The sequence below is a fragment of the Oncorhynchus masou genome, chromosome 18 (genome assembly GCF_036934945.1).
Source record: "Oncorhynchus masou masou isolate Uvic2021 chromosome 18, UVic_Omas_1.1, whole genome shotgun sequence".
In the NCBI taxonomy this organism is placed as follows: Eukaryota; Metazoa; Chordata; class Actinopteri; order Salmoniformes; family Salmonidae; genus Oncorhynchus; species Oncorhynchus masou.
The window spans coordinates 27,850,012-27,863,385 of record NC_088229.1 but is presented as its reverse complement, the minus strand read 5'-3'; the positions used below and the strand labels follow the sequence as shown (position 1 = coordinate 27,863,385).

The 13,374-nt window shown below is 43.9% G+C and overlaps 1 protein-coding gene across 2 annotated transcripts in view; it reads left to right on the top strand.

Moving 5' to 3' along the window:
* LOC135504329 (pleckstrin homology domain-containing family M member 2-like) overlaps positions 1–13,374 on the top strand; it is a 67,527-nt gene that overhangs the window by 21,617 nt on the left and 32,536 nt on the right. For both annotated transcript variants that reach the window (XM_064922796.1, XM_064922797.1), the window contains 3 exons: positions 3,858–3,927; positions 12,609–12,699; positions 12,957–13,021. In XM_064922796.1, coding sequence (XP_064778868.1) covers positions 3,858–3,927; positions 12,609–12,699; positions 12,957–13,021 — 226 coding nt within the window. The remainder of the gene's footprint in view (positions 1–3,857; positions 3,928–12,608; positions 12,700–12,956; positions 13,022–13,374) is intronic.

Genomic DNA, 13,374 nt, shown 5'->3' with positions numbered 1-13,374 from the left:
GAATGACAGATTTTTACCTTGTCAGCTCAGGGATTCAGTCTTGCAACCTTACGGTTAACTAGTCCAACTCTCTAACCACCTGCCTCACAAGGAGCCCGCCTGTTACGCAAATGCCGTAAGAAGCCAAGGTAAGTTGCTAGCTAGCATAAAACTTAATCAATCATAATCACTAATTATAACTACATATGGTTATTGATATTACTAGTTTATCTAGCATGTCCTGCTTTGCATATAATCGATGCAGTGCGCATTCGCGAAAAAGGACTGTCGTTGCTCCAACGTGTACCTAACAATAAACACCAATGCCTTTCTTAAAATCAATACACAGAAGTACATAATTTTAAACCTGCATATTTAGCTAAAAGAAATCCAGGTTAGCAGGCAATATTAACCAGGTGAAATTGTGTCACTTCTCTTGCGTTCATTGCATGCAGAGTCAGGGTATATGCAACAATTTTGGCCGCCTGGCTCATTGAGAACTAATTTGCCAGAATTTTACGTAATTATGACATAACATTGAAGGTTGTGCAATGTAACAGGAATATTTAGACTGATGGATACCACCCGTTAGATAAAATACGGAACGGTTCCGTATTTCACTGAAAGAATAAACGTCTTGTTTTCGAGATGATAGTTTCTGGATTCGACCATATTAATGACCTAAGGCTCACATTTCTGTGTGTTATTATGTTATAATTAAGTCTATGATTTGATAGAGCAGTCTGACTGAGCGATGGTAGGCACCAGCAGGCTCATAAGCATTCATTCAAACAGCACTTTCGTGCGTTTTGCCAGCAGCTCTGCTGTTTATGACTTCAAGCCTATCGACTCCCGAGATTAGGCTGGTGTAACGATGTGATGTGAAATGGCTAGCTAGTTAGCGGGGTGTGTGCTAATAGCGTTTCAAACATCACTCACTGAGACTTGGAGTAGTTGTTCCCCTTGCTCTGCATGTGTAACGCTGCTTCGATGGTGGCTGTTGTCGTTGTGTTCCTGGTTCGAGCCCAGGTAGGAGCGAGGAGAGGTACGGAAGCTAGACCGTTACCCTGGCAATACTAAAGTGCCAATTGACCAAAAGTCAAAGGTATATGAAATACAAATGGTATAGAGAGAAATAGTCCTATAATTCTTATAATAACTACAACCTAAAACTTCTTACCTGGGAATATTGAAGACTCATGTTAAAAGGAACCACCAGCTTTCATATGTTCTTATGTTCTGAGCAAGGAACTTAAACTTTAGCTTTCTTACATGGCACATATTGCACTTTTACTTTCTTCTCCAACACTTTTGTTTTTGCATTATTTAAACCAAATCGAACATGTTTCATTATTTATTTGAGGCTAAATTGAATTTATTGCTGTATTATATTAAGTTAAAATACTTGTTCATTCAGTACTGTTGTAATTGTCGTTATTACAATTACATTTTAAAAATCGGCCGATTTAATCGGTATTGGCTTTTTTTTGGTCCTCCAATAATCGGTATCGGCGTTGAAAAATCATAATCGGTCGACCTCTACTCTGAATTGCCTTGAGTGGCCCAGCCACAGCCCAAACTTGAACCTGATTGAACATCTCTGGTGAGACCTGAAAGTAGCTGTGGGGCGACGCTCCCCATCCAACCTGACAGAGCTTGAGAGGAACTATAATTGCTGCCAAAGGTGCTTCAACAAAGTACTGTGTTAAGGGTCTGAATACTTAAGTAATTATGATATTTCAGTTTAATATTTGTACTAAATTAGCAAAATGTCTAGACCTGTTTTTGTTTTGTCATTATGGAGTATTGTATTTCGATTGATGGGGATTATTTATTCTTTAATAATTTTTAGAATAAGCCTGTAATGTAACAAAGTGGAAAAAGTGAAGGGGTCTGAATACTTTCCGAATGCATTTTATATGTCCTGGATGGCAGGTGCTCAGCCCCAGTGATGTAGTTGGCTGTCCGCACCACCCTCTAGCACCATACCAGGCAGTGATGCAGCCAGTCAAGATGCTCTCAATGGTACTACTGTAGAAGTTTTTGAGGATTTAAGGGCCCATCCCAAACTTTTTCAGCCTCCTGAGGGGAAAGAGGTGCTGTCACACCTTTTGTACGTGTGTGCTTGGACCATTTTTAAGTCTTTAGTGATTTGGACACAGAGGAACTGGAAGTATGTGTGCTATTCAGAGGGTGAGTGGACAAGGCCAAAGGTTTGTTTCTTTGAACAGGGTATGGTAGTAGGTGCCAGGCGCACCAGTTTGAGTGTGTCAAGAATTGCAACGCTGCTGGATTTTTCACACTCAGTTTCCCGTGTCTGTGTTGGAGGAAATTATAGTTGAAATTATTAATTATGTATACATTCTAATCAGGACTGACTAGTCCAAATGCTATTATGTACTGTACATAATGAATTTTCTCTCTTGCTCCCATTCCCAATTGTATATAATATAGTCAGGAGTTTAGTAACAATGAAGGTCTGTTCCTTTGTACAAATGAATGAACTATCTCCAGATGGCAGGGACGGACTATCTCCAGACTGTCTAGAATGCTGATTTATACTGACTGACCTTGACTTCAGGCGAGGAGGGAAGGCCCGAGAACTATAGGGCCTCTCTACCGGTGTCATGAAAGAGATAGAACATTTAGAAAACGCTGACGTCATTTTCAGTTTATAACCTGTGGAAAAATGTGTGTGGCAGTACTCTCTTGGATTAAACACTACTATGTGACTTTTAAGACTTGTCTCTATCTATTTCTTGTAAAATAATAAACTTACAACTTATTAAGAAATAGATAGAGTGTGAATTTGGTTTTGGCTACAAAACATATAGGAATTTAGAATTCCTCTATCAGTCTGTCAAGAATAATCCACCAGCCAAAGGAAGTCGAGTCAACTTGACACAACTGTGGGAAGCATTGGAGTCTCACCATATGCCAGTATCACTGTGGAACGCTTTTGACACCTTGTGGAGTCCATGCCCTGACAAATTGAGTAAGTTCTAAGGGAAAAAAGGGGTTCAACTCAATATTAGGAATGTGTTCCTAATATTTTGTACACTCTGTTTATACCTTCATTTTCCGACATGTACGTGCTAGTGAGAGTCTAACCTTTCCATAGAGGGGTCATATTAGTGCGTAGCTCAAACTGTTCGGATGCAACAGACAGAAGTTGTCAGATAAGCGGTACCAACATCAGTCGAGTTCCATGACGCTTTTGGCCGTAGAGCGAAACAGAGAACACCATCGTGTTCATGAGAGTCTCATCTTTACGTAGAGTGGTCAGATGATTAGTTTGTAGGCCAAACCATTCAGACACTACAGACACTTTAGCGACAACACCGATTTTTGGGATGTCTCACTGTCTGACAAACACCGCTCTAGCTCGGCCACGTTCCACCGCAGATGCGGAAGGCCACTGTTGGTGGATGTGGTGGATTGAGATGCAGCCCATGCAACAACAAAAAAATAGACTGATTTTGATGGTGATTTTTGTTACTATGCAAGTTAGATTGCTGCAAGGCAGACATCGACTCTAGCGGTTTTTAAAGGCACAATATCTGGAAAATATTTTTTCCTAAATGTCCACCTGATTTCAGTTTGTGACATAACAAGCAATGTATAGTGTAGAGAATCATTGTACCATCTTTTTCAATAACAAAAAAATCTATCTTGGCAGAAATAGCTTGTTTTTGTAGCTGTATGAGTCTGATGTACAAAACTGAAAGTAAAAATAAACAAATGAAACTTACTGAAGGGAAGCAATCAGAATGACAGATCTATTAGTAGCATTTCGATCAGAAATCTGTCGGTCGTGCACAAAATTACATAACTGTTAAGCCTTTTTTGGGGCGATTCTGATTGTGTGGCTGTTTCAGGGTGGACAACAATCACCTGCTACTGCTCATGATCCACGTCTTCAGAGAGACCGAGGAGCAGCTCTTCAAGGTAAGCCTAGTATATTATGTTGGGTGGAGGGGGTGTAATCAGGCTGTGTGCTTAGGGTTGTTGAAGGTCAATCTTCACCCTTGTTCTGAGCACTCCGGAGCAGGTTTTAATCAAGGATCTCTCTGTACTTTGCTCCGTTCTTCCTTCTTTCTTTCGATCCTGACTCGTCTCCCAGTCCCTGCCGCTGAAAAATATCCCCACAGCATGATGCTGCCACCACCATGCTTCACTGTAGGGATGGTGCCAGATTTCCTCCAGAAGTGACCCTTTTCATCTTGGGTTTCATCAGATCAGAGAATCTTGTTTCTCATGGTCTCAGAGTCTTTTAGGTGCAAGCGGGCTGCCATGTAACTTTTACTGAGGAGTGGCTTCCATCTGGCCACTCTACCATAAAGGCCTGATTGGTGGAGTGCTGCAGAGATGGTTGTCCTTCTAGAATGTTATCCCATCTCCACAGAGGAACTCTGGAGCTTTATCAGAGTGACCATCGGGTTCTTGGTCACTTCCCTGACCAAGGCCCCTCTCTCCCGATTGCTCAGTGTGGCTGGGCGGCCAGCTCTAGGAAGAGTCTTGGTGGTTCCAAACTTCTTCCATTTAAGAATGATGGAGGCCACTGTGTTCTTGAACCTTCAATGCTGCATAATTTTTTTGGGTACCTTTCCCCAGGTGTGTGCCTCGACACAATCCTGTCTTGGACCTCTACGGAAAATTCCTTCAACCTCATGGCATGGTTTTTGCTCTGACATGCACCATCAACTGTGGGAGCTTATTATAGACAGGTGTATTTCTAAATAATTTCCAATTAATTGAATTTACCACAGGTGAACTCCAGTCAAATTGTAGAAACAACTCAGGGATGATCAATGGAAATGGAGCTCAATTTCGAGTCTCATAGCAAAGGGTCTGAATATTTATGTAAATAAGGTATTTTTAAATAAGTGTGCAAAAATGTCTAAACCTGTTTTCACTTTCTCATAATGGGGTATTGTGTGTAGCTTGATAAAGAAAATAAGGCTGTAAATGTAAAAAATGTGGAAAAAGGGAAGGGGTTTGAATACTTTCCGAATGCACTGCATTTGTTTTTTTTAAATATATTTTTAGAGCCTTTGTTCATGATTTTTCAAGGCCCCGTAGTTTCTCAAAAACATGTGAAATCACAAAGGTCTCTGGACCCTTCCATAACATGCCATTTACCTAAAAATTAGAAGTACTCCTTTAATAGACAAGGACAGAACTATATACCGTAATTTCCGGACTATAAGCAGCTACTTTTTTCCCACGCTTTGAACCTCGCGGTTTATACAATGACGCGGCTAATTTATGGATTTTTCCCGCTTTCACAAGATTCATGCCGGCAAAAAACTGAGCACGTCACATAATGTGACATAAATCGAGCGCGCTCAAACTTCCCATCATTCTGATTATGGTAGTCATTTTGTCACCCTCATCATGGCAAAGACACGAAGAAATGCATATAATGCAGCTTTCAAGTTGAAGGCGATCGATCTTGCTGTTGTAAAAGGAAATAGAGCTGCTGACAGCGTGGAGCATTGTCAAAAAATCCACTATCATCAACGGGTTTCGAAAGGCTGGACTGCTGCGTGTTGAAGAGGGCAGCGATCCAACACCGGATGAAGCAATTCTGAGGCTATTCAACTCCGACACTGAAGGAGATGACTTCAGTGGTTTCAGTGCACAGGAGGAGGAAGATAGTGACCAATGACTTTCTTGGTAGGCTACTGTTTAATTTTTGTTACAAGCCGTGTTTCGTTAAAGCCTATTTATTTTTGTTACAAGCCGTGTTTCGTTTAAAGGCTGTGTAAAGTTCATTTGTTTCAATGTACCGGTAGGCACCTGCGGCTTATAGACATGTGCGGCTTATTTATGGACAAAATACATATTTTTTAATAATTCAATGGGTGCGGTTTATATTCAGGTGCACTTAATAGTCCAGCAATTACGGTACATTTAAAACATCACACATAGTCTACATATCAGTAGAAACAAACAATAGCTATGTCAAATAGGGAAGAGGCGTTGTGCGGCGAGGTGTTAATCTTTTTTTTGATACCAGGTCTGCTGTTCACTTGAGGAATCTTTGATGGAAGGGAGTTCCATGCAATCATCCTGTACATTTTCTTGATTTTGTTATGGTTTTGGGGACTGTGAGAAGATCCCTGGTGGCATGTCTGGTGGGTAAGTGTGTGTGTATGTCAGTGCTGTGCGTAAGTTGCCTATGCAAACCATTTGGAATTTCCAACATGTAGTTTTTTAAATTAAAAATAACAAGTCATGCAGTCAGTCTCTCCTCTACTTTTAGCCAAGAGAGACATATGCATACTGTTGTATTGATTAGGGCTGGACCCATTTAGTCGGCAGTCGATTGTTTGGTCAATAGGCTGTTGGTCGACATTTCTTTAGTCACAAATTGATTTAAGTGGTGCACAAGACACATGTCTGATTCACACCTGTCTCAGTGGACTAATCCATTGTGGAGGCCACGGGGCTGGCGCAGTCCATCACTCTTAAGACGTGGTACTGAAATTGTACATGGTTATATTATGTTAGAATAATGGTGCAACACTAATAAATCTAATATTATTTTATAACAAACACGCTTTCTCCCGCGATGGATATCGGTTGCTGTTTGCGGTTCTGAAACATAATCTTCAGTATGTCATTAAATTTGCGCCTTTCCTTATATGTTGGTATGTGCACAATAGCAAATTTAACCAGCATATTGGTGTTGAGAACAATTCTGCTGAGGCAGCAGCAGAGTGAGGAAACCACCCTTGGCTTAATTGTTTAAGAAAATTGAAGAGAGAGTATACCTTAAGTAGGTCTATAAGTAATAATAGCCCAACTTTTAAGCGTGCCTGGCTTTAGAAATCATCCATAATATCTACAGAAATAAGACAGATCCTGCTTCTGTTGCCAGTTTGAGTGATTAATAGTCTACCGAATCCGTAAGCATGCAAGTTTCATTACATTTACATTTACATTTAAGTCATTTAACAGACGCTCTTATCCAGAGCGACTTACAAATTGGTGAATTCACCTTCTGACATCAGTGGAACAGCCACTTTACAATAGTGCATCTAAATCATTTAAGGGGGGGTGAGGAGGATTGCTTTATCCTATCATAGGTATTCCTTGAAGAGGTGGGGTTTCAGGTGTCTCCGGAAGGTGGTGATTGACTCCGCTGTCCTGGCGTCGTGAGGGAGTTTGTTCCACCATTGGGGGGCCAGAGCAGCGAACAGTTTTGACTGGGCTGAGCGGGAACTGTACTTCCTCAGTGGTAGGGAGGCGAGCAGGCCAGAGGTGGATGAACGCAGTGCCCTTGTTTGGGTGTAGGGCCTGATCAGAGCCTGGAGGTACTGCGGTGCCGTTCCCCTCACAGCTCCGTAGGCAAGCACCATGGTCTTGTAGCGGATGCGAGCTTCAACTGGAAGCCAGTGGAGAGAGCGGAGGAGCGGGGTGACGTGAGAGAACTTGGGAAGGTTGAACACCAGACGGGCTGCGGCGTTCTGGATGAGTTGTAGGGGTTTAATGGCACAGGCAGGGAGCCCAGCCAACAGCGAGTTGCAGTAATCCAGACGGGAGATGACAAGTGCCTGGATTAGGACCTGCGCCGCTTCCTGTGTGAGGCAGGGTCGTACTCTGCGGATGTTGTAGAGCATGAACCTACAGGAACGGGCCACCGCCTTGATGTTAGTTGAGAACGACAGGATGTTGTCCAGGATCACGCCAAGATTCTTAGCGCTCTGGGAGGAGGACACAATGGAGTTGTCAACCGTGATGGCGAGATCATGGAACGGGCAGTCCTTCCCCGGGAGGAAGAGCAGCTCCGTCTTGCCGAGGTTCAGCTTGAGGTGGTGATCCGTCATCCACACTGATATGTCTGCCAGACATGCAGAGATGCGATTCGCCACCTGGTCATCAGAAGGGGGAAAGGAGAAGATTAATTGTGTGTCGTCTGCATAGCAATGATAGGAGAGACCATGTGAGGTTATGACAGAGCCAAGTGACTTGGTGTATAGCGAGAATAGGAGAGGGCCTAGAACAGAGCCCTGGGGGACACCAGTGGTGAGAGCGCGTGGCGAGGAGACAGATTCTCGCCACGCCACCTGGTAGGAGCGACCTGTCAGGTAGGACGCAATCCAAGCGTGGGCCGCGCCGGAGATGCCCAACTCGGAGAGGGTGGAGAGGAGGATCTGATGGTTCACAGTGTCGAAGGCAGCCGATAGGTCTAGAAGGATGAGAGCAGAGGAGAGAGAGTTAGCTTTAGCAGTGCGGAGCGCCTCCGTGATACAGAGAAGAGCAGTCTCAGTTGAATGACTAGTCTTGAAACCTGACTGATTTGGATCAAGAAGGTCATTCTGAGAGAGATAGCGGGAGAGCTGGCCAAGGACGGCACGTTCAAGAGTTTTGGAGAGAAAAGAAAGAAGGGATACTGGTCTGTAGTTGTTGACATCGGAGGGATCGAGTGTAGGTTTTTTCAGAAGGGGTGCAACTCTCGCTCTCTTGAAGACGGAAGGGACGTAGCCAGCGGTCAGGGATGAGTTGATGAGCGAGGTGAGGTAAGGGAGAAGGTCTCCGGAAATGGTCTGGAGAAGAGAGGAGGGGATAGGGTCAAGCGGGCAGGTTGTTGGGCGGCCGGCCGTCACAAGAAGCGAGATTTCATCTGGTGAGAGAGGGGAGAAAGAGGTCAGAGCACAGGGTAGGGCAGTGTGATCAGAACCAGCGGTGTCGTTTGACTTAGCAAACGAGGATCGGATGTCGTCGACCTTCTTTTCAAAATGGTTGACGAAGTCATCTGCAGAGAGGGAGGAGGGGGAGGGGGAGGAGGATTCAGGAGGGAGGAGAAGGTGGCAAAGAGCTTCCTAGGGTTAGAGGCAGATGCTTGGAATTTAGAGTGGAAGAAAGTGGCTTTAGCAGCAGAGACAGAGGAGGAAAATGTAGAGAGGAGGGAGTGAAAGGATGCCAGGTCCGCAGGGAGGCGAGTTTTCCTCCATTTCCGCTCGGCTGCCCGGAGCACTGTTCTGTGAGCTCGCAATGAGTCGTCGAGCCACGGAGCGGGGGGGGAGGACCGAGCCGGCCTGGAGGATAGGGGACATAGAGAGTCAAAGGATGCAGAAAGGGAAGAGAGGAGGGTTGAGGAGGCAGAATCAGGAGATAGGTTGGAGAAGGTATGAGCAGAGGGAAGAGATGATAGGATGGAAGAGGAGAGAGTAGCGGGGAGAGAGAGCGAAGGTTGGGACGGCGCGATACCATCCGAGTAGGGGCAGTGTGGGAAGTGTTGGATGAGAGCGAGAGGGAAAAGGATACAAGGTAGTGGTCGGAGACTTGGAGGGGAGTTGCAATGAGGTTAGTGGAAGAACAGCATCTAGTAAAGATGAGGTCGAGCGTATTGCCTGCCTTGTGAGTAGGGGGAAGGTGAGAGGGTGAGGTCAAAAGAGGAGAGGAGTGGAAAGAAGGAGGCAGAGAGGAATGAGTCAAAGGTAGACGTGGGGAGGTTAAAGTCGCCCAGGACTGTGAGAGGTGAGCCGTCCTCAGGAAAGGAGCTTATCAAGGCATCAAGCTCATTGATGAACTCTCCGAGGGAACCTGGAGGGCGATAAATAATAAGGATGTTAAGCTTGAAAGGGCTGGTAACTGTGACAGCATGGAATTCAAAGGAGGCGATAGACAGATGGGTAAGGGGAGAAAGAGAGAATGACCACTTGGGAGAGATGAGGATCCCGGTGCCACCACCCCGCTGACCAGAAGCTCTCGGGGTGTGCGAGAACACGTGGGCGGACGAAGAGAGAGCAGTAGGAGTAGCAGTGTTGTCTGTGGTGATCCATGTTTCCGTCAGTGCCAAGAAGTCGAGGGACTGGAGGGAGGCATAGGCTGAGATGAACTCTGCCTTGTTGGCCGCAGATCGGCAGTTCCAGAGGCTACCGGAGACCTGGAACTCCACGTGGGTCGTGCGAGCTGGGACCACCAGATTAGGGTGGCCGCGGCCACGCGGTGTGGAGCGTTTGTATGGTCTGTGCAGAGAGGAGAGAACAGGGATAGATAGACACATAGTTCACAGGCTACAGAAGAGGCTACGCTAATGCAAAGGAGATTGGAATGACAAGTGGACTACACTTATCGAATGTTCAGAACGTTAAGCTTACGTAGCAAGAATCTTATTGACTAAAATGATTGAAATGATACAGTACTGCTGGAGTAGGCTAGCTGGCAGTGGCTACTTTGTTGACACTACACTAATCAAGTCGTTCCGTCGAGTGTAATAGTTTCTACAGTGCTGCTATTCGGGGGCTAGCTGGCTAGCTAGCAGTGTTGATTACGTAACGTTACGTTAAAAGAACGACAATAGCTGGCTAGCTAACCTAGAAAATCGCTCCAGACTACACAATTGTCTTAGATACAAAGACGGCTATGTAGCTAGCTAGCTACGATCAAACAAATCAAACCGTTGTACTGTAATGAAGTGAAATGAAAATGTGATACTACCTGTGGAGCGAGGCGGAATGTTGACCGGGTTGTTGAAGTTCAAATCGGAAGACGTTGGCTAGCTGTTGGCTAGCTAGCTAGCAGTAACTCCTACGTTAAGGACGACAAGTAGCTGGCTAGCTAACCTCGGTAAATAAGATAATCACTCTAAGTCTACACACTCTAAACTACACAATTACCTTGGATACGAAGACAGCAAAGACAACTATGTAGCTAGCTAACACTACACTAATCGAGTCGTTGAGTGTAATAGTTTCTACAGTGCTAGTGGACGTTAGCTAGCTGCTGGGCAGATACGTTAGGACGACGAAATACGATAATTACGCAATTATCTTTGATACAAAGACGGCTATGTAGCTAGCTAAGAAGAAGTTGCTAAGATTAGACAAATCAAACCGTTGTACTATAATGAAATGTAATGAAAAGTAATGAAAAGTAATGAAAAGTTATACTACCTGCGGACCGAAGTGTAGATGCGACCGCTCGCTCCAACCCGGAAAGAGAGCAACGATGGAGGAAATAGGGAATGTTTTTACACCAAAAAATTGCTATTTCTGTAACAGATCTTTTCCCTTAAATGGCTATAATGATGTTTCTTTCAACCAATTATAAGTAATTTGTGTCAGTGCAGTACATTTTGAGGGCCCATCTCTATAAGCATGCTAAAAGTCTGTTGTTAATTTGTTTACAGAGAAATAGTATTGTATCTGGTCAACAACAACAAAAATGTATCCAAAAGTTGAATAAGAGTCGGCAGCAAGCTGATTGGTTGGCTGGTAACGGAATGACTGTCCTCGAACCTGGAGGGAAGCCATTTTTTGACAAATGACAAATAGGAGTGGCGATATAGTTCTCTACCATCCTCAATAACTTTCCATTCTAAGTTGTCAATACCAGGTGGTTTCTCATTATTGATGGACAACAATACCTTTTCCACCTCGCCCACACTAACGATACACAATTTTGAATTACAATGCTTTCCCTTCATTGTTTGGTATTTTATGTATGAATATGATGGCTCACAGTTATTGGCGTTTCATGCCTAAGTTTGCCTACTATGCCAATGAAATAGTCAATAATGTAATTGGCAACATCAAAAGGTTTTGTGATAAATGAGCTATCTGATTTAAGAAAGATGGAGTTGAATTCGTCTTTCTGCCCCATAATTTCATTTGTATTATACCAAAGCTTTTTTTCGTCATACTTTGTAATTTATCCTGGTTTCATTAATGCAATTTATTCTTCTTTTTGTTCAGTTTAGTCACACAATTTCTCAATTTACAGTAAGTTTGTCATTCGGATGGGATGTGGGGACAGACTTATTCGCCATTCCTTTTGCCTGGTGCTTCTCAACCATACAGCTTTTCAATTCCTAACACTCTTATTCTGAAATGTGCATTTAAATACTCCCCGTTATGGATTTTACAATGGTGGAAATTCCCTCCAGCCAATGCTTTCCTTCAATCTAATGCATTTAAATTCATGACTGAGTGTGTGTGCAAACACACACTTTAGGAGAAGCATGGATAATCGGGACGCTGCCAGGGCCTCCCAACCATCTCTACTCTGAATGCATCTTTATACACATACATTGAGTGTTCAAAACATTAAGAACACTTGCTCTTTCCATGACAGACTGACCAGGTGAATGATGATCTCTTGTAAAAATCAAATTCAATTAATGTTAATGAAGGGGAGGAGACGGGTTAAAGAAGGATTTTTAAGCTTGGGGCTATTGAGATGGATTGTGTATGTGTGCCATTTTAGAAGGTGAATGAGTAAGACAATGGGATCTGGTAGTAGGTGCCAGACACACCGGTTTGTGTCAAGAACTGCAACGCTGCTGGGTTTCACGCTCAACAGTTTCCCGTGTGAATCAAGAATGGCCCACCACCCAAAGGACATCCAGCTAACTTGAAGCATTGGAGTCAACATGAGCCAGCATCCATGTAGATGTTTCGACACCTTGTAGAGACCATGCCCCGACGTATTGAGGCTGTTCTGAGGGCAAAAGAGGGTGGGTGCAACGCAATATTAGGAAAGTTATTTATTTGTACACTATCTGGAACAAATTGATTTCAAAGGTATTGGTAAGTAAATCAGTGAGATTAGTATGCTTTGTAGTCTATATGAAAAGGTGCAGTCCTGAGTCTTTGGTTATTTTTATCTGTTCCCAGATGGTGAGGATGAGCACGGGTCACATGGAGGGAGACCTGCAGCCTCTCTACCTGCTGCTGACTGACTGTTACATCTATCTGCTGAGGAAAGGTGAAGGTTTACTGCTCACCACGCTCTCAGATACTCGTTATTTCCGTCTCACTCTCACTCGCTCTCTAATGGTGGGTCCCGTGTGGCTCACTTGGTAGAGCATGGGTTGTGGGTTCAATTCCCACAGGGGGAACAATAATTTAAAAACAATGTATGCACTCACCGTAAATTGCTCTGGATAAGAGCAACATTTGGTGGTGGCTTTTGACTTTGCTTGTCATGCTGTCTCTCGCTCTCCCTTTCTCTCGCTCTTTCAGGTGCAGCAGAAAAGCCCTATACAGTGGAGGACGCCATCTCTTACAATGAGTTGGACTATGTCTCTGTGAGTTGTCTACACTGCTGGGATATGTTTTCTACTGTCAAGATTGTCTGTGACTGGTTTCTTGTAATGTCACATGGTTGTCTTTTCTGCAAGCGTGCAATAGGTTTTCTTCCAGGTTAGCTTGAAGGTTGTCTTGGTCAATGTTTAGCGTCAGGGTCATGCAGGATCCTTAAATTACAAGGTTCATGAGGTCAGATGGTTCATGAGTTTACTAGGTTCAGGTCATTCTAGTTGTTGTTTATGTGAATTCCAATATGGCCGACAATCACGCAGCCATTTTGAAAGCCATTGTCCCTGTGACTGTCTTTCATTCGACTTCAACATGTGCAAATACAAATTGTCTGTCTTATATG